The following is a 26939-nucleotide window of genomic DNA, read 5'->3' on the forward strand; positions in this document are numbered from 1 at the left end:
CATTCTTAATAATGAACTCCATAGTGTGTATACGGAAACAACAAAATTGTTTAACTTTAGGGGCGCGCAGCTGTGAGCTCGCATCCGGAAGATAGTTGGTTCGAATCCCACTGCCGGCAGCCCTGAAGATGGTTTTCCGTAGTTTCCCATTTTTACACCAGGCAAATGCCGGGGATGTACCTTATTAAGGCCACGGCCGCTTCCTTCCCATTCCTAGGCCTTTCCGGTCCCATCGTCGCCATAAGACCTATCTGTGTCGGTGCGACGTAAAACAAATAGCAAAAAAAAAAAAAAAAAAAAAAAAATGCTTAACTTGATTCCGATGACGTCAGTTTCTAGAGAACGTGCTGAGTGCACTGAAACGAATAACTACCTATTTAAGAAATTCGATGACCAACCAGAGACTGTCCAACTTGGGAACTCTAGCTATAGTGAAGGAACTGTGGCATATTAGCGAGACGCCTGACTTCAAGACAAGAGTACATTATATATTTGCTGAAATGAAGGACAGGCGGATTGGACCCATTTGCAAGAATATTGTGTAAGATGACTTGTACGAAAATCTATTCATTTCTTATTTCTCTTGTTAATCTACATAACAATGAATTATATTGCTATTTTTTATTCTAAAAGTATGCTGTTATCTGACAACTCCCCACTTACAAACAGAACGAGTGCACGAAGGGTTATAGGTTGTTATAGGGTTTGTCTTAGTTTCAGAGTCATTAATATAATATTGAATACAGATCTGTATGTGTCGAAAACAAAATTCCATACATAAGACCAAAATAGTTTAATTTTTTTTTAAAATCTCTATCTACCCCCTCACGTAGTTCACGCTTCGCCACCGGTCGCTTGCAATAAGTTATTTATGCTGTAACTATCTGACGTGCCCGTGCTTCGCTACAGAGTTCTACATTATATAGATAATTATATATGAAGTGGTCTAAACGTTGTAAGATTTAATCAAACTGTATCGCTCTTTGCCTTACCCGAGAAACACCACGAGGAAGTAGCCATACGCCGTCCCTCGTGTGAAGTCCAGGTTGGGGAATTTTAATTGCTTACTGCTGGTCGCAATCACTATAAGATATACTGTAATACTGTAAAAATAATTAACCTATATGTTAACCAAAAGTACCAGTTTACATTTTAAAGGTACAATCAAATGTTCCACCTTTGGAAATCTAAAAAAATATGTTTAATTAGGGTGATATTAACAAGTGTCGGGACATGTTTCGTCCTTCTTTTTTCGACATCATCAGCTGAAAATACTTGTAAGATAACTAAAACAGACAAGGTCAAAATATGTATTAAAATACGCATTCGGGTTACCGAGAATGTCAAGTTAAAATACAAGATAACATTCGAAGAATGTTTTTAAAATGCTAGCACTCAATTGCTTATTTGTTCTGTTGAAATGAAGATAAAATTGTTGAACACACATAATAGTTCCATTAAAAGTTCGATGATCCAGTTTTTCTTATGCTGGCGTGATGAGGTGTTGTTAATAATTCTTAGATAAGAGGTTATGAGGGAAGCGGAAAATCTCACTGTAAGCGCACACAAGAAGAAAGGTTCTGCTGTAGTTGAATATACCTACAAAAACGACGGCTATTGGCAATGTTAAAAGTAATGTCTAGAGATGGGAGTTATAGGCACGAATAGGTTAGAATGCAAACGTATTTGAACAAGGCGCAAGTGAAAACTAGCCGCTCTACAGATATGTCGGGGAGTTGCATAAATTTTAGGGGTTCTGATAATTCAGATCGATAATATTTATGCAAATCTCACCGCAGAACCGTCATGCGGGTAACATACACTTGCGCCTTGTTCAAATACATTTGCATTCTAACCTATCCGTGCCAATAATTCCCATCACTAGTAATGTCCCCCTAATTAAACATAATTTTTTAGTATTGTAAAAGTGGAACCTTTGATTGTACCTTTAAAAAGTATACTACCAACAATACGGGCTTTCCAATGAAATTCATTTTATGCAATAACAAATGTATCAGTTGTATGCTTGTCAAGTTTGAGCATGATCCCTCAAGTAGTTTTTACGTGAAGGAAACCAAGACAAAGAGACCAAGGAAACACCATCAGCAAAACATATTTTCTAAAAAACTCGAGAACATTCATATAAACTCTTTTCTGCCAAATCGAATTTCAAGTACACTTGGTGCGCTGCACTGTTCAATAGGATTAACCGTTTAGGCAGCGTATTCAATTTTAAGGGTCCCAAGCGTACGTTTTCCCCTGACTCCCTTCACATTTTCTTTCGCTACAAAGCCGACTTAAAAGATAACGTAATAGTACGGAATGCAGTGAGCTCGCAGTTGCGATCAACGGTATTCTGTAAGGAAGAAGTCAGCTCCCGGTCGAAATTATCTTTACACCGGTCTACTTGCAGGCCAACGTTGGTGTACGGGAGTGAAGGTTGGGTGATCTCAGGATATCTTACACAGAAGTTGTAATGATGATGATGTTTGTTGTTTAAAGGAGCCTAACGGCTAGGTCATCGGCCCCTAATAGTACCAGGTGTAACAAAATGCAAATTAAAACTTCAAACTGTATCCACCGACTAGAATTTAATGAGGAAATGATCGTGGTACAAAAGCAATCAGCGGATCCAATTCCCAATGACTTAATTACTGGGATGATTATAATTTAAAGGGGTCAAAATCCAGGTCACCGGCCCCTCACGATGGTACTAATCACCAGTAAGGCAGAACCATGGTGTTCCTCCTGTACTAATCACAGGTAATGTAGCCCTATGATGTCACACACAATGGCATCACTCACAGGTAACAAAAACCCATGGTGTTTCGCACATAAGGGCACCACTCACAAGCAACGCAGACCCATGGTGCTCCTTACATAGTTGGACTAATCACGGACGCCGGTATTCCCGTTGTGTTCCTCACTTGGTGGAACTAATCACAGGCTATGCATACACATGGCGTCACTCACGTAATGGTACTAATCACACGTAATGCAGACCCACAGTGTCGCACACATTACAGTAACGCCCACAGGCAACACATATCCATGGTCTTCCTCACATAATAATACTATTCTCAGGCAACGCAGACCAATGGTTTTCCTCACATAGTGTACTAATCACGGACGCCAGCCAAACCCGTGTTGTTTCTCACATAGCACAACTAACCACAGGCAACGTAGACCCATGGTGTTGTTCATGAAGTGGTATTACTCATAGGTAACGCAGACCCACCCTGAACACAGTGAACCCGATCTGTGGAATACATATGATGACCTCTATTACAAGCAACACTCGGCACATAGTGTTCCTCACAGAATTGTATTGCACCTATATAAAGTGAACCCTGGGATTTCCTCGCAAGGTGGTACTAGTCGTAAGTAACGTCGATTACATTGTGTTCCGCACGTAATAGTGCTAATCACAAATAATCTCATGGTTCTAATGTAATCATCTCTTGGTCGCCCATTTTAGTCACCTCTTACGACAGGTAGGGCATACCGTGAATGTCGTCTTCGTCTGCGTCTGCGTCCCCCACCCACAGGTGGTCATAAGTTATAAGTAACAGACATGAAAGTAGCAAAAAAGATCGTTGGTACAAACAGGTAGGAACAATGGCAGGAGGGTACTCGAAATGATGAGATAAATGCTAAGGTAGGAATGAACTCTAATTAACCGACACTCATAAACTAAGATTCTAGGTTCTAAGGGAGGTTCTAGCCCCCAGTAACACCCCCCGCCCCCCATGGGCTACGCCCCTGAAACTCACCTTGTTTAGGGTCTGCCCGTGACCCTGTGGAGGCTGGAGGCGCCGCTTACTTCCCACCAAAACACTGTTAGCAGCTCTTTCACGAAGGAACAGAGAAAGTGTCCATCGTGTACAAAATTAATATTACTGTTATAACTGAGGACAATTAAGGTGCTAATAACGACCTGTTCAAGAAACTTTCCCCGAGTTCTCAAGCGCACTATTGTTGAGTGTCTGTGTTCCTGAATGGACGGCTCGAGTTTTGATAGCCTATTCATAAAGAATATTTTTCTTTACTTGAATGGCATCTGTATGTGTCTGGGCTTTTGCCATCAAACAAAGCTTATACTGATTAGAGATTCACAGTATAAACCTCTTCCTGTACCATAACGAGCGTACAAACCTCCAGGGTCAAGAGCAGAGCTAGGATTTTGATAACTTGTCATCTTTTAATTGGTTCACAATAGACACTGTTGTACAGAAATCCTGATCATAGTTCGCACATTGTAGAAATGTTAATTCATTAGGTCGTTTGTTGTCATTTTTTTGCCATATAAAATTATAGGTCATTATTTGGTCATTTTATGGAATTTATTGGACTCATTTATACTTTTTGAGTCGTTTTATTACATGTTGAAGGATTTTGAAGCATTTACGCGTGTGGTATTGGATATGATCGAAAATTTCAGTATTTTTTGTTTTGTTCTTCAGATTTTTCCGACTTATCGAACGTATATCAGAAAAGACATTCTTGAAAGGAAAACTGAATTTTCAGTATTAAACAATGGGCTGAAATATTAACCAGTATTTATGTGCATTTTTATCAAAGTACGAAATTAGATTCGGTATCCATTTATGTTAGTATAGAAGGACGCAGTCTGTTTGTATTTTTGTGTTAAAATTATGTCAACAAGATAAACATAGGCTACACCAACTCGATTGTGATTGTGATGGCCTAAAAATGTTTAAAAATGGTGTATAAAATGACGGCGGAAAGCCAGTAAAATGATCAGAAAACTTAAAAAAATGACAAATGTAAAAGGAAATTTTACAATCAATTTACTAATCGAGTTGGTATAGCCTTTATTTATATTATAGTTATTATAATAAGCTTTTGGGACTTTTCCGCGTCCAGAAAACAAGGTGAAATTCTTTACGTTTCGCATAGAACTTTCTTCAGCGTCTTCAGAAGAAAATTTCGGCTGTTCACGAGGAATTTTCTGCGGTTGGAGGTGTTTCTCCTGGAATATGGACATTTCCAAGAATTAATTAGTAAACAAAGTTTCTTTAATCCCCAGATTGACAAAGCGTTGCGAAGATTCTCAAGTCTTCGTATTCATCCTTATTTATGTTGCGATAATATTCAATACCACACGCGCAACGCTTCAAAATCCTCAAAAATGTATAACAAAGGTATAAAATAAGTCTAATAAATTCCATAAAATGACCAAATAATATCGCATAATTTTAGAAAATTACCTAAAATTAAAAAATGACAAAAATGACCTAATAAACGATCATTTCTACAATGTGGGAATTATGACCGGGATTTCTATACAAGTTAGCAATATCTGTTGTGAACCAATTAAAAGCTGTCATATCAACAAAATCATTTATTGCAATCCAAATTATGTTTGCAGGCTTTTCTTGTTATCTACTAATTTGTCTACTACTGCATTAAACATTACAATTATGCCTAATCACTATTCACACCCAATCTATAAGTTGTAATTTTAATGATGATGATGGTGATGATGATGATTGTTGTTTAAAGGGGCCTAATATCTAGGTCATCGGTCCCTAATGATAAGAAATGTAACGACAGTTTAAAAGTCAAAAAATCATCCACTGACCAGATTTCAAAACATGACGAAGAATGAATGGATGAATATGAATTTAAAATAATCAGCGGATCCAACTTTCAAAGTTAAAAAAATTCCCAAATCCATTCCCTGACTAGAATTCGAAAAGACGATGATTAACAATGAACATGAACTTAAAACAATCAGTGGATCTGACCTGCAATGCCACACCTTCCTAGAAACTATCTGACCAGGGGACAGCTTCCAAAGCACAATCTTGAATCGATAATGCTTGTTGACTAAAGGGGCCCAAAATTCAGGTCAACGGCCCCTCATAATCGCTAGTAAAGTAGAACCATGGTATTTCTCACATAATGCCTGCACTCATAGCCAACGCAAACCCACGGTGTTCCTCACATAGGTGCACTAATCACGGGCACCGGTATTCCCGAGGTGTTCCTCGCGTAGTGGGTACTAATCACAAGTAGTTTCATGGTTCTAATTCAATCATCCCTTGGTCGCCCCTTTTAGTCCCCTCTTTCGACAGGCAGGGGATTCCGTAGGTGTATTTTTCGTCTGCATCCCTCACCCATAGGGGGTACAGAGAGAGAGAGAGAGAGAGAGAGAGAGAGAGAGAGAGAGAGAAAAGAGGAAATAGGTCACTTCGAAAAATGAAGTAACGGACAAAGAAAGGCAAGGGCCACGAAGGGCGTGCAAATGAAAGACTTCCTAGGCCTCGAATGCTCTAATACCATCGGGGTCGGAAAAGAACAAGAGTTGATCAAAGGATGTCGGAGAGGATAGATGAAAGTGAGGAGCCTAGCACAAGTAAGTGGAAGCAATGCCAGGACTCAGATAAGGGTCCCGTGGTCTCCAACCCGCGCTCCCAAGTTCAGAGCCCATGGGGTCCCTTTTAGTCGCCTTTCACGATAGGCAGGGGATAACGTGGGTGTATTTATTTGCTTCCCCCAGCCACAGGGGTTATTTGTAGTTTTTAAAAATGTATTTATTTTTTCCAGACATTAACTGTGTTATGTAGCCAAGAACAACATGTATGCCTGTTTTATTAAGTGTAAACATTTCGTTTTGTTTCAAGTGCGAACTTATTTCTCCTTAGATTACAATAGACATTATGCATTACTGAATGTACGAATGAATGAACGGATTGATAATAGCATACCTGGATGAGTAGCATAATTGGATTGTATTAATGCATAAGTTATCTTAGAACCTGCGGTTTTCAACCTATTCTGTTGATCAACAGCAACAACAAACTGTCAAGAAACAAACGCATTCCCCTGTTGCACCGTGCAACAAGCGGCCTTCAGGCAGGACGTTTGCTCCCCAGGATCCGCCTTGGAGTCCAGTGTATCCTGTAAGTAATAGTTAACAGCAAAAACTAGTACGCACTTAGCTGGAATCATTTCTTCCTGTAATCAGCGATGATCGCCTCGTTACGGACAATTAACGGTGCAAATGAGCACGTGACATCACGGATCTTTTAACCACTGAATACATGTTCCGAGTAATGAGAGTTATTACCAGAACTCTATGATTAACTTTATTTTTCAGATGTTTCAAATATGTGCCCTTTAGTGCAAAATTAACGATACGCCCCAGCTAACACGGGAGTAATTTTACATTGATGTTGATAAGTCTTATAAGATTCCCTTGTACAGTTGCTATCCTCCTGATGTACTGTCAGTACGACGTTTTTCCATGGCCTACCTGTTGGCTCTCTTCTTTCTCCGCAAACGATATTTGAACAATTCCTGCACTTTCACTGAAATAGCGGTAACTTCTAAACCACAGAAAACAAACCCCATGGTGCAAAAGCAACGGACTATGGCCTACCAAGCGACCGCTGCTCAGCCTGAAGGCGTGCGGATTGCGAGGTGCCGTGCGAATCCTCTCGGCCGTTATTCTTGGCTTTCTAGTCCGAGGCCGCCATCTCACCGTCAGATAAATTTCCAAATCTCGAAACAGTCCTCAGATCCAGGTAAAAATCCCTGACCTGACCGGGAATCGAACTCTGGGCCTCCGAGTAAAAGGCTGGCACGCTACCTCTACACCGCGGGGACGGAAACTCCTGAACCATTCCGGAAAATGATATGCTATAAAGGGTATTTTTGACATAAATATGTCTTATGGTTGGAAGTCATCTGAAAATGTACGTCGCGAAATTAGCGATATAAAATGTATAACGCGATGTTACCTAGCATCCATGCAGGCTGTGATGTTACGTAATGATGGATGGCCATGACTAAGAGACATATAGAAGGCTCTTTTACGCTTTACTTCGCACTAACAGAGATAGGTATTATGGATAGGCAAGGGCTAGGAATGAGAAGAAGCGACCGTGGCCTCAATCAAGGTACAGTCCCGATATTTGCCTGGTGTGAAAATGGGAAACCACGGAGAACCATCTTCAGAACTGCCGACAGTGGGATTCGAACCCACTATCTCTCGAAAACGATTCGCTAGATGCAAATAAATTAATCATTATCAATTTTAGTTTCATTTTTTACTTTTATGATGATGATGGTGATGATGATGATGATGATGCTTGTTTAAAGGGGCGTAACATCTAGGTCATCGGCCCCTAATGGTACGAAATGAGACAAAATGAAATGACAAATTAAAAACCCAAAATCCCCCACTGACCAGAATTCAAAACGTGAGGACGAAGAATGAATGGATGGATGGATATGAATTTAAAACGATCAGTGGACCCGGCCCACAGTGCCTCACATGCACAGAAGCTGGCATAAAACAATAGTACTACTGACCAAGGAACTGCTTCTGTAGCACGATACTGAATCGATGATGCTTGTAGTCGAAAGGAGTCCAAACTCCAAGTCATCGGCCCCTCATAATGGTACTTATCGCTAGAAAATTAAAACCATGTTATCTGTCATGTTGCGGTACTAATCAAGGGTAGCGTAGATTCGCGTATTCCAGACATTATGGTACTATTATTATTAGCGTATGGTAACGTACACAAAACAATACAAAGATTAAATATACAGCACAAAATATTATATACATAATTACAAGATAAACACATAACATTGAAGACAATCGTGCAAGCAAAAGGGTTCAAAGAGTTAGATCTAAGTTCTCTAGCCATTGTATGGTCTCAGAAGAAGCCAACACAAAGTCCTGGCTGGATCCAGCGAATGCCCTTCCAATGCATTCGGAGACAATATGGTTGATGGTCTGCTTAACTGCACCACAGTCACAGGCTGGAGATGATCTCATACCCCATTTAAACAACATTGATCCACACCTCTCGTGGGTAGTACGTACTATGTTGAGGGCTACCCATGTCTTGCGGGGCAAATCAAAGCCAGCTGGAAGATTCTTATAATTGAACAGTGTCTGCCATTGAATCGGAGCTATGCTGTTCCACTCTTGTTGCCAATCAGTTTTTGGATTGAAATCCCTCGTAACAAGTTCCTGTGCTGTTTGAGTAGGAGGAGATCTTGATTTGAGGCGACTGAATTTGACGTTAACATCTTTATGGATAGGGAGATCAGGATTGGTTAATATCTTATTGTATTCTCTATACAAGTTGTTCAATCTTCTAATTCTAGGAGGTTCTATGTGGCTGAGCACTGGCAACCAGAAAAGAGGAGTAGATTTTACTGTGCCACTTAAGACACGCATTGTTTCATTCACAAGACTCACAGGTAATGAAATTCGCACATGCGTTACAGACCTAGGGTGTTTCGCACATTGCGGCGCCATTGACAGGCAACGCAAACCTAAGGTGTTCATCACCTAAGTGTACTAACCACAGAGACTCGTACTATCCCGTGGTGTTCCTTATGTAGTGGGTACTGATCACAGGTACTGTAAAAGCCGTCGCGCTCTCGTTTGCTACTAATCACAAACCTATTTGGTACCTAACATAGTGGTACTACGCGCAAGGAAAGGCGACCCCGCGTGGTGGTACTATTCACAAGAAATTTCATAGTTCTAATATAATCATCCATAGGTCGCCCCTTTTAGTCGCCTTTTACGACAAGCAGGGGACACCGTGGGTGTATTCTTCGTGTGCGTCCCCCACCCACAGGGGGTCATTTTTGATTTTCACAAAGGGAAATTTGACACTATTTTTGTAAATCTAAATAATGTTATTGAGGAGAACAAACAATTTATTTTAATAAGGATTAATCTCTAGATATAGTTTCTAATTTTAAAGTTGATTTTTTCTTCAAGCTGTAACATAAAAGTGCACTTTGATGACTACCTTTTACAGACACGTGTTTATTGTCGCGGACTTCCTTTGCAGATCTTTTTACGATCAATAAATCTTCCAGACATACTCGAGGTCTATCGCTAACGAGTCAGTCGAGATAGTGCTCCGGGGCCCGATGTTCTCTTTGGCTTTCTTCACTCAAATCGACAGTGCTGCACTTCCTTTTGTTGTAGATCAATGTTTCATACATCAGAATCTACCTCGATAAATGCTTTCTACAAAGGCGAAAGGTGAAAACCGCAAAAAAAAGCCGTTCTCGATATTAGCTGACTGAAGCGCAGACACACACCAACGGGGGACTTTTTTAGATAAGGAAAATGTTCGGCACAACCTCAACAATCTTTTAAGATTCTTAATAAAAAAATTACATCTTTACGATACTGTTAGTTTTAATTTCAAATCAATATAAAATACGCTAATTCAGGACATGTTTCGTCCACCTAGTGGGTTTTTGGGGTTATGCCAGAAGTCATACTCGTGAAAAGTAGAGATTTTCTTCTGAAGAAGCAGAGCAAAGCTCTCTGCGAATCGGAAAGTGTTTCACGTTGTTTTCTTGACAATATATTAGCCAATGGCCTATATCAAGTCTAGAAGTACGGGCCGTGAAAGCATCAATGTTAACAAGGATATTATTAACACTTTAACATAATAAAATATAAGTCGGCTGTCGAATACGTCAAGTAAATTGCGAATTTTTCAAGAAAATGTCAAGAAAACTGTAAAAACCGATGATGATGATGTGGACTACTTTTTAGGCTAGAAGTTGTTGGCTTGAGTATTGTTAGCACACAAAATGTGTGATTGCTGCCTGCGAGACTGATTACCTCGGACCGAGTAGGGGTAATTCAGTCAACTTGACAAAGAACAAGGCAATGTATTCGAAGCGTCGGCAAACTGTACGGAATGTACAGAAACCAACAACACCGTTCAACCCAGAAGAAGAACGAAATAATTCTACACAGTGTAGAAGCTTCACTTTTAAAACACAAAATATTTGTTGTTGAAATTGTGGCTGTTGAACATAACTCTTGATGTGTTGGATTCTAAGATCAGTGTTGGCTGTGAGCTTGCATCCGGGAGATAGTAGGTTCGAATCCCACTATCGGCAGCCCTGAAGATTGTTTTCCGTGGTTTCCCATTTTCACACCAAGCAAATGCTGGGGCTGTACTTTAATTAAGGCCACGGCCGCTTCCTTCCAACTCCTAGCCTTTCCCATCCCATCGTCGCCATAAGACCTATCTGTGTCGGTGCGACGTAAAGCCCCTAGCAAAAAAAAAAGATCAGTGTTATTCATGTGATGTTACAGGGTGATGAACAAGAGGACCTTTGTTTAAAAAAAAGCAACAATACCGAATGTCAGGTTGTGCCACAAGAAGAAATATGGGCCTAAAATGAAAATTAGAATCAATAAGTTCTCTTTAAATGTGGACGTGTATAAAAATGCCAATATGACAGAGGTGCGGCATATTTTATTATTTTAATGTGTTAATAATATCCTTGGTGTATTTTAAATTGCCTTTTATATATCGGTTGAACATGTCCTGAATTAGCGTATTGTATATTGTGCCACAATAATAAAACAATTAACATTATTGTAAAGTTGGAACATTTGATGAAGAATCTTAAAGATTATATCATGACGAATAGAATACCTAGTGTGATCACTCCCTCTCTTAATACTGTCGTTGGTGGTCCCGCCGGAGTGTGGCGCTGCAGTCGCAACGAACCAACTGAAACAACACGTGCGCCAAATTGTCGACGAAGGTAAATAGTGTGCGTGCGTGAAGTCATGCCAATAATTTTAACGCCTATCGAGCGAATTTGTTTGTTTTTATATGTTCCGAAAGTATGTATTAATATCAGTGCAGTGCTTTGTGTGTGCAATCAACCAGTTTTCTATTTCAAGAAAATGTCGAACTGTTTCGTTCCTGGTTGTAAATCGGGTTAAGGAAGGAAGCCTGATGGTAGACGATTTTTTTCTACCGTCAAAAGAAAACAATCAGTTAATACTCATCTGCATTTATGGCAGTCGCCCAGGTGACAGATTCCTTATCTGTTGTTTTCCTAGCCTTTTCTTAAATGATTTCAAAGAAATTGGAAATTTATTGAACATCTCCCTTGGTAAGTTATTCCAATCCCTAACTCCCCTTCCTATAAATGAATACTTGTCCCAATTTGTCCTCTTGAATTGCAAATTTATCTTCATATTGTGATCTTTCCTACTTTTAAAGACGCCACTCAAACTTATTAGTCTACTAATGTCATTCCACGCCATCTCTCCGCTGACAGCTCGGAACATACCACTTAGTCGAGGAGCTCGTCTTCTTTCTCTCAGTTCTGTTTGCGAAGTTTGCGAAGTGGACGAGAGTTATTCCGTGGAAACGTAAGCAATTGTCAGCCAAAAGCAGAATATGTAACCTGCATTTTTTCGGCAGATTTAATTAACTTATAAAGGCGGACTGTTTCGTTGTGAACGGTAAAAATGTTGAATTTCTTCGTGTGACATATGAATTATAACACCTCGTGTGAGGTGGAAATTAAAATCAGTAGCGGTGGCGCATATTTTTTCAAATTTATCGAAATACCTATTCACTGAGGTAAAGTCACGAAAGGCACCCAGTAGGAAAAGGAATGAAAACATGAAGAGGATGAGGAGGAAGAATCACGATGTGAGTGAAGCAGTGAGCGGCCAGTCTAGTTCTCTTGCCGATGCCCAAAAGCCAATAGTGTGTCTCAAAATGCAACTAAAGAACGCAATTCGTAATTTAATGAGCTAAATTTATCTTTCCTCAGTCCAGCTAGGATTAATTCCCTACAAGGACAGATTAAGAACACTCTGTTTAAAAACGTATTTTTGTTTAAGTATGTAAAGCATAATATTGCTTTCGCTTTTCGTAATGTTCCATTTTCTTGTGTGTTATTTTTAAAGTCCAGAGATATTTCTTCGTAGGGACTGAGAATATTATTTACAACTCTCTGACACTAAACAACTGGGTGTTGTATTTGGTTATTTGCGTATCAGTGTAACCTCCACTAAAACAGCTGACCGTGTAGGTTTGGGGTTGGCTCCCCTAACACCGCTCTACGGGAGCGCGGTTGAACTTTGTGAGTGATCTCACGAGGTATTCTATTCGTCATGATTATAATATTGACAATACGGGCTTAATATGAAATTCATTTCTTGTAACAACTTTGAACACGCAGTAGAAATATCCTTTTGTCGCAAACTTAGTTGAGGTACGAATATGATGATTCCTAGGATATTGCAAATTAATCAGATGTTCGAAGAAGTATTTCTGAAGTGCTGTAACCAACAAAAGGGAGTGGTCTTTATTCTACGAGAATGCAGCAACCCTCAAGGTAGCAGCTGTCAGCGCGAGTTGCAGCTTCAAATCTCCGAAAAAAACAGCTTAGCTACGAAAGGCAAAGCGATCCCCGAACACTCCATGAAGGCCGTAAACAGAATAGAAGTTCAAGACTTCCACTGTCCGGAATCTAGGCACTAAAGGAAACCGATGTGATTGAGATTTGGTACAACGACTTCAGTAGGAACGTTTTCTTCAGCCATATTAAAATTAGATACCCAATCGTATATTTAGTACAGGTTTTTGAATGTCAAAGTTTGCTTGTTTAAGCACCGCATAGAGTTTTAGACATCCATCGCTATGAATACGGTACGAGTGTTCACAACACGCCACATTTAAGAAAACAATGATTCTTTCGAGTATTCATAACACAGTTCGAGGAAAGCAATATCGATGTGTAATGAGCGAGTCTCAACTCTCTCTCTCTCTTTCGGCTCACTTCTACTATTCGGCAAGTTTGATCAGAGAACAAGCCTCAAAAATTCTTCTCCACACTGATAGATGACCCTGGTGCTATGAGCTTGCACTTATAACCCAAATCTACCGTAGACTGAAACTTCGTCTCCCACAAGACACATTACTCCCAGCAACTGATTCAGAAGATGAAGAAAGATGAAATAAGTTTCAGTAGTGCCTGCATCTTAGTTCAGCGCTTTCTCAAAATGAACAGTGATGCAATAAGTGTTAGCAGTGTCTGTGCCTTAGTTTCAGTACATCCTCAGTCTCAAAAAGTCCGTTATACAATTTGCATTACGTCGCACAGTCACAGGTAGGTCTTACGGCGACGATGGAATAGGAAAAGGCTAGGAATAGGAAGGAAGAGGCTGTTGCCTTAATTAAGGTAGTCCCAGCATTTTCCTGCTGTAAAAATAGGAAACCACGGAAAACCATGTTCAGGACTACCGACAGTGAGGTTCGAATGCACTATCTCCCGAATGCAAGCTCACAGCTGCGCGACCCTTACCGCACGGCCAACTCGCTCGCTGCACCTGTTATAGTGCTTTGTCGTTCAACATAAAGAGAATCAGTGCAAACAACAGTAAATTTACATACTCAAAGATGTTCTCATTAGTGTCTCAGTGTCATCGATCACCTCTTAGCAAATATAAAGATCACAAAGAGCATTTCGACTTAATACTAATCTATAATGTATAGACATAAAATAAGATTTTGATCTGTACATAAAGAATAGCATTTCTGTATCGGTCATGTCCCCAGTAACAAGGAAGTCACGTTTTAATTCTCCGTCATATCTGTATGTATGTATGTATGTATGTATGTATGTATGTATGTATGTATGTATGTGCGCGCATCACGGAAAAATGGCCGAAGAGAATTTAATGAAAATCTGTATATAAAGTCGGGAAATAAGGCACTGCAATCTAAGCTATAAATAGTTTTATTCAAGCTGAGTGAAATGGCAGTTTAGGGGAAGGCCTAAAATAGGGAACATGCATGATCCGGGGTTTTAATTAAAAATATGCTAATCTGATTCAAAATTGCATGCAGAATTCAAAAATGTGATCAGAATGTACAAATAATAACTCCAAACATGATAAAAATCTACGAAAATGTCACGTCACGCAAGTACGCGATCTCATTGGCCTGACGTCATCGTACAGGTTGACTGAATTAGCAGACGAAATAACACATAGTGTGCTGTGAGAAGCACGATACACTTCGCGTATTTCTACTTTACGTTAGTGTCTAGTATGGTTAAATTCGAGGTCTATACATTGGATAATAATCTGAGTGGTATATTTTAGACTTAAAATGAATCCTGCGCAGACAGTGAGGCAGAAAACTTATAAATGGCGTAGAGTTCCGATGTGCAATAGCACATCGCATTCCATACCAAACAAATTGCTTATAAACGTTCGAAAGACGCTAAAACTAGGGAGAAATGGATTTTGGTGAGCTGGAGAAATGCTGGTGATATATCGGAAAAGTCTACAGTTGATTTTTTTGAAGATTTTAACGTAAGATGAATTTGTTTGAATTTTCAAATCACTTTTCCATGTCAGCTGTTCTAGTGGTAAAACTTTAAATTTTAATGTATGATGCTTTATTTAAATGCTTCAATTACATCTTGGAATATGAAAGTAATAAACACCGGGCGAGTTGGCCGTGCGTGTAGAGGCGCGCGGCTGTGAGCTTGCATCCGGGAGATAGTAGGTTCGAATCCCACTATCGGCAGCCCTGAAGATGGTTTTCCGTGGTTTCCCATTTTCACGCCAGGCAAATGCTGGGGCTGTACCTTAATTAAGGCCACGACCGCTTCCTTCCAACTCCTAGGCCTTTCCTATCCCATCGTCGCCATAAGACCTATCTGTGTCGATGCGACGTAAAGCCCGTAGCAAAATAAAAAAAAGTAATAAACAGTGCATTAAATAATGCTGATTATTAAAGTATTCTCCAAACCTAACCTATGTTTTGTGTGATCCATGTCAAGATAATAAATCAAAGGGGTTATGAACCATTTTGACAGCTCTAATTCTACCAATATATCTTGGTTTCCTTCTTTCTTTCTTTTTAATCAGTTTATCCTTCAGGGTTGGTTTTCTCTCCGACTCAGCGAGGGATTTCACCTCTACCACTTCAAGGGCAGTGTCCTGGAACGTGAGACTTTGAGTATGGTGATGAAACTGGTGAGGAGGGCCATTACCTCGCCCAGGCGGCCTCACCTGTTATGCTCAACAGGGGCCTTGTTGGAGGATGGGAGGATCGGAAGGGATAGACAAGGAAGAGGAAAGGAAACGGCCGTGGCCTTAGGTGCCTGGAGGAGAAGTAGGAAAATACGAAAAACCACTTCGAGGATGGCTGAGGTGGGATTCGAAACCCTTCTACTCAGTTGACCTCCCGAGGCTGAGTAGACCCCGTTCCAGCCCTCGTACTATTTGTTTTCAACTTTCATGGCAGAGCCGGGAATCGAAACCGGGCCTCCGGGAGTGGCACACATTAACCAATACACCACAGAAGCGGACTAGTACTATAATGCTACCTATATGTTTATGTTAGTGCTGAAATCCGATTTCTTACTTTACTAATGCTGAAAGCCCGAAAATGTAATGTTATTCTTTAATAGGGGAATCAGTCTAGAAGGAAATGTTGAAAGTGATGTGATATCTATCCAGGTTCGTTGTTATCCTAATACTATGGGTTACAGTACATTGCACGTATATAAAAGACGCCACTTACAAACCTGCTTGTTATCCGCGAATTTCTGCGGCCACAAAAGTCACTATTTTTCAAGAATGATGACATTTACACATGATAGATTGTCTGATTGTGCTGTTTTGAACCTTTCTTCTGTCATTTTGAAGTTATTCGCGATCATGAATAATAAACAATCGGCTTTTAGCAACGGCTGATGCACAACGGCTGGTAGAGCTCCATGCGGTACTGGATCGTGACGTCACAGCGCGCCGCTTACGTCAGAGGCCGTTTCACTCGCCTTGCGGAAAGGCACTATTAAATATTTTTTTAATGGTAGAAAGCAAGGCAACATACCACAATGTAATACGTTTACGTACTATTTCATTGGTGTACTTTTCAAAAAAAAATATTTTTGAAAATGATGCATGTTCCCAATTCATTTCTCAAAAATCTACGCTATTATTGGTCCTATCGAAAAATACTCCATAACTAAAGTTATACAATAAAATTTCCAATCATTTATGTCTTATACAGTTTTACCGTACCGGCCATGATAGCAGAGATTTTCATGAATTTCGATTTATGTTGTTAAGTACATTTCAATGCCGAGCAACGAGATAATGGGTGAACAGATTTTAATGAAAATCGGTGTTTAAAGTCGGGGAATAAAGCACTACAGCCTGGAATATAAATAACTTCATTCACGCTGGATGAAATGGTAGTTTCGGGGAAGGCGCCTAAAATTTAATGTTTAAATACCTATGTTAATTTAGAATTATGTTATCTTATTCACAACGTGCACAAGACTTCATCGAGCATTCTGTATGCAGTGTAGAATCCCGCAGCGAAACACGGGTACACCAGCTAATATGTTATAAATTACACTCCAAATGATAACCGTGAGGGTTCAGCTAGGATTGACCTCCCTCTAGCAATATCTAAAGTTAGTTATATTATGTTATTGTATTTTTTTTCATCTTTTCATTTCGTAATCACTAACCCGATGTAGGCATTTATTTTGCCGAGCGATTAAATAAACATTACAAAAATAAAAGAGTACGAACCTGCTGCTAGAACGAACAAAGACAGTCTGAACAGACTCGAAGCTGACTCATTTCTGCTCAGTCAAAGTGGGCGATATGTGAACAGTCAACCTGAACTCGAAACTCGTTAACAGGCTTGTAATATACCAGTCCACTCAGTGGGTGATCAAACTGCGAGCTGTTGCCTTGTTTATGATTAGACTTCGGATTTCTGGGCAGTAACAGGTTAGAATGCAAACTAATTTGTTTATGCCTACACGAATAAGTCAGCTTGGGAAGAGTTGAACAGTCGACTACAAAAAGCCCTGTTACATAAGCAGGACAAATCAACCGCATAAAGTAAAAGGTGGATTGCAGAAAACTAAATATGGTAAATATTCGTAAATATTGATGATTATAATGTATTACGTGCAGTTGTCTTAGAGCCTTTTCCCAAAAATATAAGATGCTTCAAGAATAGACTCCAGCATTCTGTAAATTGTGTGTGAATTTCTATGTGATGGTGTGATGTTTTATTGCCACGCTCAACCCACTGTAAATTGTTGTATTACGGCATCTGAAATATTTAAGGTATGTGTGAATTTGTATATGAACGTGCTGTATTTACAATGCTAAAATAATAGTAATTGGACCGCTCAATCCACTGTAAGTCATAGTGTAAAATTTTGAAATACTTAAGTACTTGCGAATTTGTATATGATGATGATGCTGGATTTAGAATGTTAAACTAGTAGTATTTATTGTGATATTTTCTTTCCACTGAATTGCTTGTTATACTCTAGTAGTAGTAGTAGTAGTAGTAGTAGTAGTAGTAGTAGTAGTGTAAATATGTTTTGAAATGTACTTTATTACCACACTACTATGGTAAATATGCGTAAATATTGATGATTGGAATGTACTACCTGCAGCAGTCTTAGAGCCTTTTCCCCAAAATGTAAGATCATTGCCACCATGATATTTCCCAACTGCGATGTATTTATTACTACTACTACTACTACTACTACTACTACTAATAATAATAATAACTATTAGGAAGTGTCCCCTAACCCCTTCTTCAGTTATGTGGCGACAGTAACATAAATTATAGGGGGTTCTGAAGGGCCGTACACCTACGGTTTATGCAACACTCGTAACACGACCGTTGTGTACGGTAGACTATACTTATTACCCCCTTCAATATGTTTGCGTAGCCTCTCCGTGGCTCAGGCGGCAGCGCGTCGGTCCCTCACCGCTGGGTTCAAATCCCGGTCACTCCATGTAAGATTTGTGCTGGACAAAGCGGAGGCGGACAGGTTTTTCTCCGGGTAGTCCGGTTTTCCCTGTCATCTTTCATTCCAGCAACACTGTCCAATATCATTTCATTTGTCAGTCATTAATCATTGCCCCAGAGGAGTGCGACAGGCTTCGGCAGCCGGCAATATCCCTATCCTCGCCGCAAGACGGGGGCTTCATTCATTCCATCCCTGACCCGGTCACTGACTGGAAAACAGTTTTCATTTTCTAACCTATTACTGCATAAAACTCCGAAGTTTATTTATGATTCACGTGGGTCGTTACGAGTATTGTATGTGGTAATGAAACAAATGAGAAGCCTGTACGACAAAGATGAGCTGAGAACCAGCGGATGTGACAACAACGTACCAATGAGCTGCTCGATCTGCCCAGACTCGTTCAGCTCATTGCTATTACAAAGCTGACATTTAGGAAATAAAAATCATGTTTTAGGCAGCCTAAATAGGTATTATATATATATATATATATATATATATATATATATATATATATATTGCTAGTTGCTTTACGTCGCACCGACACAGATAGGTCTTATGGCGACGATAGGACAGGGAAGGGTTAGGAGTAGGAAGGAAGCAGCCGTGGCCTTAATTAAGGTACAGCCCCAGCATTTGCCTGGTGTGAAAATGGGAAACCACGGAAAACCATTTTCAGGGCTGCCGACAGTGGGGTTCGAACCTACTATCTCCCGAATACTGGATACTGGCCGCACTTAAGCGACTGCAGCTATCGAGCTCGGTAAATAGGTATTATAAAATGTTCATAAAATTGTATTAACCACTTAATTACTTAACAGTTTAATTACCTCCTGTTAAATAGGGTTTTCACTGTGTTTGGAAGCGTAAATTTGTCACTTATTTAATCCATTTACCCTTCAGGTTTGTTCTTCCCCGGACTCAGCGAGGGATCCCACCTCAAGGATGAGCGCCTGGAGCGTGAGACATTTGGTCGGCGGGTATACAACTGTGGAGGAGGACCATTACCTCGTCCAGGCGTTTTCACCTGCTATGCTGAACCGGAGCCTTGTGGGAGATGGAAAGATCGCAAGAGATAGACAAGGAAGAGGGAAAGAAGCAGCCGTGGCCTTAAAGTTAAGTACCACCCCGGCATTTTCCTGGAGAAGTGGGAAACCATGGAAAACCTCTTCCAGGATGGCTGAGGTGGGAATCGAACCCCTCTACTCAGTTGACCTCCCGAGGCTCAGTGGACTCCGTTCCAGTCCTCGTACTTCGTTTCAAAAATTTCGTGGCAGAGCCGAGAATCGAAACCGGACCTCCAGGAGCGACAGCTAATCACACCAACCACTACACCACAGAGGAGGACGCCAATTGATTACTGATCTCAATTCTGAAATTACAGATTGTACGTTTCACGGAAAGGAGAAGTGCTCTCAGTTTGAATTACTGTGTTCATGGGGTGATAGAATCTCATGGGGATCACTCACTGTAACGAGTGATGTTCTTTGGGGTAATGATATTAACGAGGTTGCTCGTAAATGAAGGTTACAGATCTCTTCATATCACTATGAAGATATTTAGGGGTTGTAGTAAGGATTTAAAGGAGAGGGCGTATAAATCTCTAAGACCCCAATTACAATATGGTTCCAGTGTATGGAACACACCAGGATTACTTGATACGAGAACTGGGAAAGATCTAAAGGAAAGCAGCACGATTTCTTCTTGGTGATTTCCGACAAAAAGTAGTTACGAAAATGTTGCAAAGTTTGGACTGGGAGGACTTGATAGTAAGGAGATTAGTTGCTCGGCTAAACGGTATGTTCCGGGCTGTCAGTGGAGGGATGGGGTGGAATGACATTAGTAAACGAATAAGCTTACATTGGGCTTTTGAAGGTACGAAGGATCGTAATATGAAGGTAAATTTGGAATTGAAGAGGACAAATTGGGGCAAGTATTCATTTATAGGACGTGGAATAAGGGACTGGAATAATTTATATCTAGATACATTTCCAAGTTCTTTGAAAACATTTAAGAAAAAGCTACGTAAACTTTCTTTTTTACAATTTTGTTTTAAGTCGCACCGACGATGGGGAAGGAAAGGGCTAGGCGTGGGAATGAAGCGACCGTGGCCTTAAGGTACAGCCCCAGCATTTTCCTGGTGTGAAAATGGGAAATCACGGAAAGCCATCTTCAGGGCTGTTGACAGTGAGGTTTGAACCCACTATCTTCCGAATGCAAGCTCTCAGCTGCTCAACCCTAACCGAACGGCCAACTCGCTGGGCGACAGCCGCAAATGCAGATCATTAACGACTGTCTGATAGTATTTTGAGATTGGATGGCATTGCATAATTTTAGGTTGAAAATTTAACACTGTAGTCCCCAGGATCCGAACAGCAAACAAGCGAAATTTATAATATATCCTGGTAAGGCTATTCGTCCCAGACTGCAGATATTAAGAGCAAAACCCACTGACTCTGCAGACTTTACGTGAACAGTGCAACTAAGGAAATGCATCGAATTACTTCATTACCACGGAAGCCGTGGTTAACGCCGAAACTTTGAGGTTAAACTAGGAAACGAAACAGATAAAAATACACAATGACAGAGCCGATGAATATTTACAAATGCACGCATCACTCTCTCGGCAGATTCAAAAACAGTGCAGACTTGATAAAGCAAACCATATTCATGAAATCTATGAAGAAACTAAATAACGTAACGTCGCTGCGCGAGCAATACCGCATATATGACAATCCTCTTTCTCTCAGTTATTTTCCTTAAGACTGGTCACGACTCCCTAGCCAGATATGGATATGCAGCCCAGAAGAACAATTTTCGTAGTGTTCATTTTCCTATGCTAAAGTGTAAAAGATTATGAACATTAAATACATTATACTGTAGGAGTGTGTAAATATGTAATGTAAACACTCATTACTACTGCGCTGTACGGTAAGGTTCATTTTCCTTTACATACGAACATACGAAAATAAACACAACGAATATTGTTCTGATGGCTGCATTGCATATCTATATGTGGCTGGGAGGTGTGACCAGTCTTAAGAGAAATAATGGACAGGAAGTGCATTATCAGATAAGCGGTATTGCTTCCGCAGCGACGATAAGCAACATAGTCAACCCCGTGATCTCTTCACGAAGGTCAAGAAAATTACTCGTGACTTCAAAACCCGTTCATGGATTGTGAAAGATAAAGAATGCCTCACTGGAGAAAAACTATTGCCCATTGCAAGGCGGAAAATGTACAGTGAAAATATACATGCAGATGATACTACCAGAAATGGCTGCAATAATTATATCCCTAACCGGGCTGACTCGAAACCAGAACCTTCATCAATACTGAGAAGAGAAGTAGAAGAAGCAAATAAACACCTGAAAAGTTATAAAGCACCAGGAAGATATGAACTCTAAGGAAATTATTGAGTAGATGGGAAAAGAAGGAATACGATTAATGCACTTAATCTTCAGCAAGATATAGGACAGATAAATATGGCCGCAAGACTGGCTCGCTTTCGTCTTCATAAAACTTCACAGAAAGGGATTAACAAGGAATTAATTGTGGGAATTACTGAAAAATCTCACTAATATCACATGCAAGTAAAATCGTGCTGCGTATCATAAACGAACGTCTGAAGTCTTATATCAGACCTCAGTTCCCATCAGAACAGGCTGGCTTTGTCAAAGGAGCCAGGGAACAGACTCTAAATATTCTTCAGTTGGTTGAGAAGGCACAATAATTCTGCATTCTCTTGCATCTGCGTGTCTTTGACCACCAACAGGAGTTTTACTGCATTTTTTGGACGAAGTTATGGTGTGTTCTAGAAGAAATGATAATTTCATTTAATCTCATTTCACTGCTGAAATGAAATGGCGTATGGCTTTTAGTGCCGGGAGTGTCCGAGGACATGTTCGGCTCGCCAGGTGCAGGTCTTCTGATTTGACACCCGTGGGCGACCTGCGCGTCGTGATGGGGATGAAATGATGATGAAGACGACACATACACCCAGCCCCCGTGTCAGCGAAATTAACCATTGAAGGTTAAAATTCCCGACCCTGCCGGGAATCGAACCCGGGACCCCTGTGACCAAAGGCCAGCACGCTAACCATTTAGCAATGGAGCCGGACATTTCACTGCTAAGAGGCTTATGCAGTTAACAACTTGGCCAAAGTAAGAGTGGATGGTGAATTATCAACTGAGAAGCAGTATTCTCGATTGGTGGAAAGAGAATCAATAACCTATGTTTTGCAGAGAACACCGCACTTGAGCAATCTGTGAACAGCAGCTTGCTGAGATAACGGATCGTGTGCAACACGAAATTCGGAATTTTGGTATGGAGATAAATTGGAGGAAGATAAAACTAACGATCGTAAACAAAGATTCAACTAGCACAAAGAATTTGTCAGTTTACTTATTTGGGTTAAACAGTCGAGGATACAAACAGCTGTGAAGACGAAATCAAGCGTCGCATCTTGCTGGGACGTACAGCCGTGGCGAAATTAAAGAAAATATGGACAAGATAGAGCAATAATAATGAATATAATGAAAAGACTACTTTACTCACTGTCTACTTTACCCTCCGGTATGGATTAGAATCTGAAGACATACCGAATCAACGCGTTGAAATGTGGTGCTGGAGAATGATGTTATGAATACTATGGACAGCCAGGCGAACAAATGATTCTCTCATTCAGTAAGTTGGAATACAAGAACTAGTCAAGTTGTGTGCAACTCTTTGGTCAGATTATGACCAGAAAAGGATGGAAAGGATGGAAAATTTAACTGTCCAAGGAAAGATTTATGGGAAAAGATTATGATGACGGGTCACATAAAAGATGAGTTTATCATATAAGAGAGATCATTAACTTACAATGGAGATCGACTGGCCGGGAGACAGAATAACATCAACTTAGGACAGAAGCAACTGAGTCCTGGGGTCACGATACTTAGTCAAAAGTGAAACGACTGAAGAGAAAAAGAGAGAGAGATGGTATAAGCTGATGGATTGCAGACCGTCTAAATTAGCCACTAAATAGACGACTAGTTGAGTAATTCCTGTTGAGAAAGCAGACCTCACAGCACCGTTTCTGAGTTCAAGCCGTTTATTTCCTGCTCAGAGAGCTCGAGAAGTTCTGGGTTATAACGTTACCCTGATCGATAGTGGAGAAGTTGTAATGATCACTTACTTGAAGAGGTTCTCCGCTCCGGCTCGCAGTCTCAGCTCCTTGTTAATTTCCTGGTTGAGCTTTGATCGCTTGTTCTGAAGTTTGCCGCGACACGTCGCCACCCGCGGATCAGATCCCTGAAAACAAATAGAACACACATGAGATGGGCCAAGTTCTGCTGGGATAGAAATCAACGTGTGGAAAGTGGAAATTATTGCGAACCCAATTTATAATATAAACCAAAGAATACGGTATACACTACAGGAGATAAAAAATAAAACCTCATAGAGAATACAAAGAAATAATATACACAAGCTTTCATATCTTAAGTCATTTGTAAGCAGAGTGGATTTCGGCCCACAAGTGGCCACGGCTGGCCGTGGTCCGAGAGGTCTGCTCTCCGACCGGCCAACCGAGCAGTGGACGCGTGGCAACGGCTCTACTGTGGCTCTACGGCTCTGTATTCTGCAGATGGAGAGGGGCTCCCTACTATCGGCTGTCCTGAGAATGGTTTTCCGTGGTTTTTCATTCTCCTGCATCAAGGCGAATTCTGGGACAATTCCTAGTACCTATAGACCACGGCTGACAACCCCGTCGCCTTCAAGGGTGGCATGAAAAAATTTAATAGTAGTAGCTGGTTCTAAGTTGATCTCTGTAATATACATGTTAAGACAATGTCCATATTATGCTGTTTCGAATGACTGTAGTATATATTTTTCTTCCCCTGGCCCAAACGCGCGTTACGGGTTTTGGCCAGCCAAAATGACTACTGCTTACTCAGACGATCTGCAGATACTGGAGTGTACAGGGTCAGCGTGACGGAAAACCTCAGCCATCTTGAATGGCTTTTGCGACCCAGTTGGTCTCAAGAGGCCGAGTGAAGCCCGTCCCAGCCCGGCAGGCCGGGAATCGAACTCGGTCTCTCTGAGTAAGACGCCACCACACTACCCCTACACTATGGTGCTGACTGTTTTTTACTTTTTCAATTTACTTCAGTTTATTTTTAGAATATGATCCAGTTACCCTCTAGGGTTGAATTTTTCCCCGGACTGAGCGAGGGATCCCACCTGTACCGCCTCAAGGGCATTGCCCTGGAGCCTGAGATATTTGGTCAGGGTACACCTGGGGTGGAGGACCAGTACCTCTCCCAGGCGGCCTCACCTGCTATGCTGAACAGGGGCCTTGTGGGGGATGGGAAGATTGGAAGGGATAGACAGGGAAGAGGGAGGGAAGCGGCCGTGACCTTAAGTTAGGTATCATCCCGGCATTTGACTGGAGAAGAAGTAAGAAACCACGAAAAACTACTTCGAGGATGGCTGAGGTGGGAATCGAACACCCTCTACTCAGCTGACCTGCCGAGGCTGAGTGGACCTCGTTCCCAATCTTCCTACCATTTTTTAAATTTTGTGGCTGAGCCGGGGACGGCAGCTAATTACACTAACCACTACACCACAGACGCGGACTTTACTTCAGTTAACATAGTGAATTGCACAAATGCATGTAAAATGTGTAAAAATAAAAAATAAAAAATGTTTGTACCCTATGGCATTTTTAAAGAGTATTTTCGTTTGTTATTTGCATATATTTGTTATCAGGCACAATGCACATTTGCTTTGGGATAAGAAGGTACTTCAATGCGCAACTAATTAAAAAATAAGCAAGTTGTTAGGTGATTCTAAGTTGTCCTTAACAAAATAGAGGTGTATTAACACAAAATATACTGCTCTAAAAAGTGACGGATTTGTGTTTCAGTTAATAATTCCTTTGAACTGTATCAAATAAAGGAGGTCAGATATTTTGAAATCTTTAGCAAGAATAGCAAAATATGTTCTTTTTCTTTCCTGTATAACCAAGGCTTGCCTACGCAGGGACGTAGGGGGTACGAATTCTCAACTTACAGGACAGAGGTGGTGCAGCTCTTTTCAGGCACACCCCCAATGAAGGTGAGCTGCATGTACCATTTTAACCACATACCAGCTTTCATGCCATTCTTAGATGTTTGGCAGTAACGCGAATCGTACCCGGGACCCCGAGGACGGAACCAAATACTGCTTACCGTTACGCTACGAAGGCAGACTAGGGGTAGTTAAACCTGCCGAGAGCAATTCTAGTAATGATTATTTATTTATTTATTTATTTATTTATTTATTTATTTATTTATTTATTTATGGAAAATCGTCTCCAGGGCTGCCGACAGTCGGGTTCGAATCCACTATCCCGGATGCAAGCTCACAGCTGTACGGCCATCTCGCCCGGTATATTTATTTATTTATTTATTGCCGGCTGCGTGGCTCAAGACAGTTGAAGCGCTGGCCTTCCGACCCCAACTTGGCAGGTTCGATCCTCATGTAGGTATATTTACTGGCACGTAAAAAGCTCCTGCGGGACTAAATTCCGGCACCCAGGCGTCTCCAAAAACGGTAAAAGTAGTTATTGGCTTTACGTACCACTAACATTATTATTATTATTATTATTATTATTATTATTATTATTATTATTTACCGTATGGCTTTTAGTGCCGGAAGTGTTAGAAGACATGTTTAGTTCGCCTGGGGCAGGTCTTTCTATTTTACTCCCATGGGCGACCTGCGTTACTGGGTGTGAGATGATAGTAACGTAAGGAGAGAGTGAAATCCGGTGTCGGTACATATCCTACTCCTGTCGCATATCACCAATCGGTCTGCTCACGGCTTCACATCTCCATCTGACGAACGAATCTAGGTTTTTGGCATGTAATTGAATGATCTGAAATTGTACATCACCACTTCTCCTATCGAGCCAGCCAACATACTGATGGTGAACATTTTTGCCACAAACTCGAACTACGATTAGCTAACCCAGTGCTGGTATATAACCTTTCTCAGGATCTCTTCCTGTTCAACTACTTGTTGAAACAATAAATCCCCTGGTACAAGCACAATGATCATTGCGATAGTATTTACATGCACATTTTGAGTCTCGACAGAACGTTAAGATCCCAGACCGAGACATGTGAGGTGACGTGAGATCAAGTACACAAGTTTGGTGTGAAAGCGGGGAACTGAAGCAGTGTCTCTGAGGTTCAAGTGGAACAAGAGCCGCTTGACGACCCACATGTGTCGTAGCGTGAACAGCCTTGTTAGACTGGC

General features: G+C 40.8%; 1 protein-coding gene across 3 annotated transcripts in view; it reads right to left on the minus strand.

Annotated features, from left to right (window-relative positions):
* The window catches only part of Rhp (rhophilin), a 714954-nt gene that overhangs the window by 104383 nt on the left and 583632 nt on the right, over positions 1 to 26939 (minus strand). For all 3 annotated transcript variants that reach the window (XM_068228425.1, XM_067150400.2, XM_067150401.2), the window contains one exon: positions 23833 to 23948. In XM_068228425.1, coding sequence (XP_068084526.1) covers positions 23833 to 23948 — 116 coding nt within the window. The remainder of the gene's footprint in view (positions 1 to 23832; positions 23949 to 26939) is intronic.

Source organism: Anabrus simplex, chromosome 6 (assembly GCF_040414725.1).
Source record: "Anabrus simplex isolate iqAnaSimp1 chromosome 6, ASM4041472v1, whole genome shotgun sequence".
Lineage (NCBI taxonomy): Eukaryota > Metazoa > Arthropoda > Insecta > Orthoptera > Tettigoniidae > Anabrus > Anabrus simplex.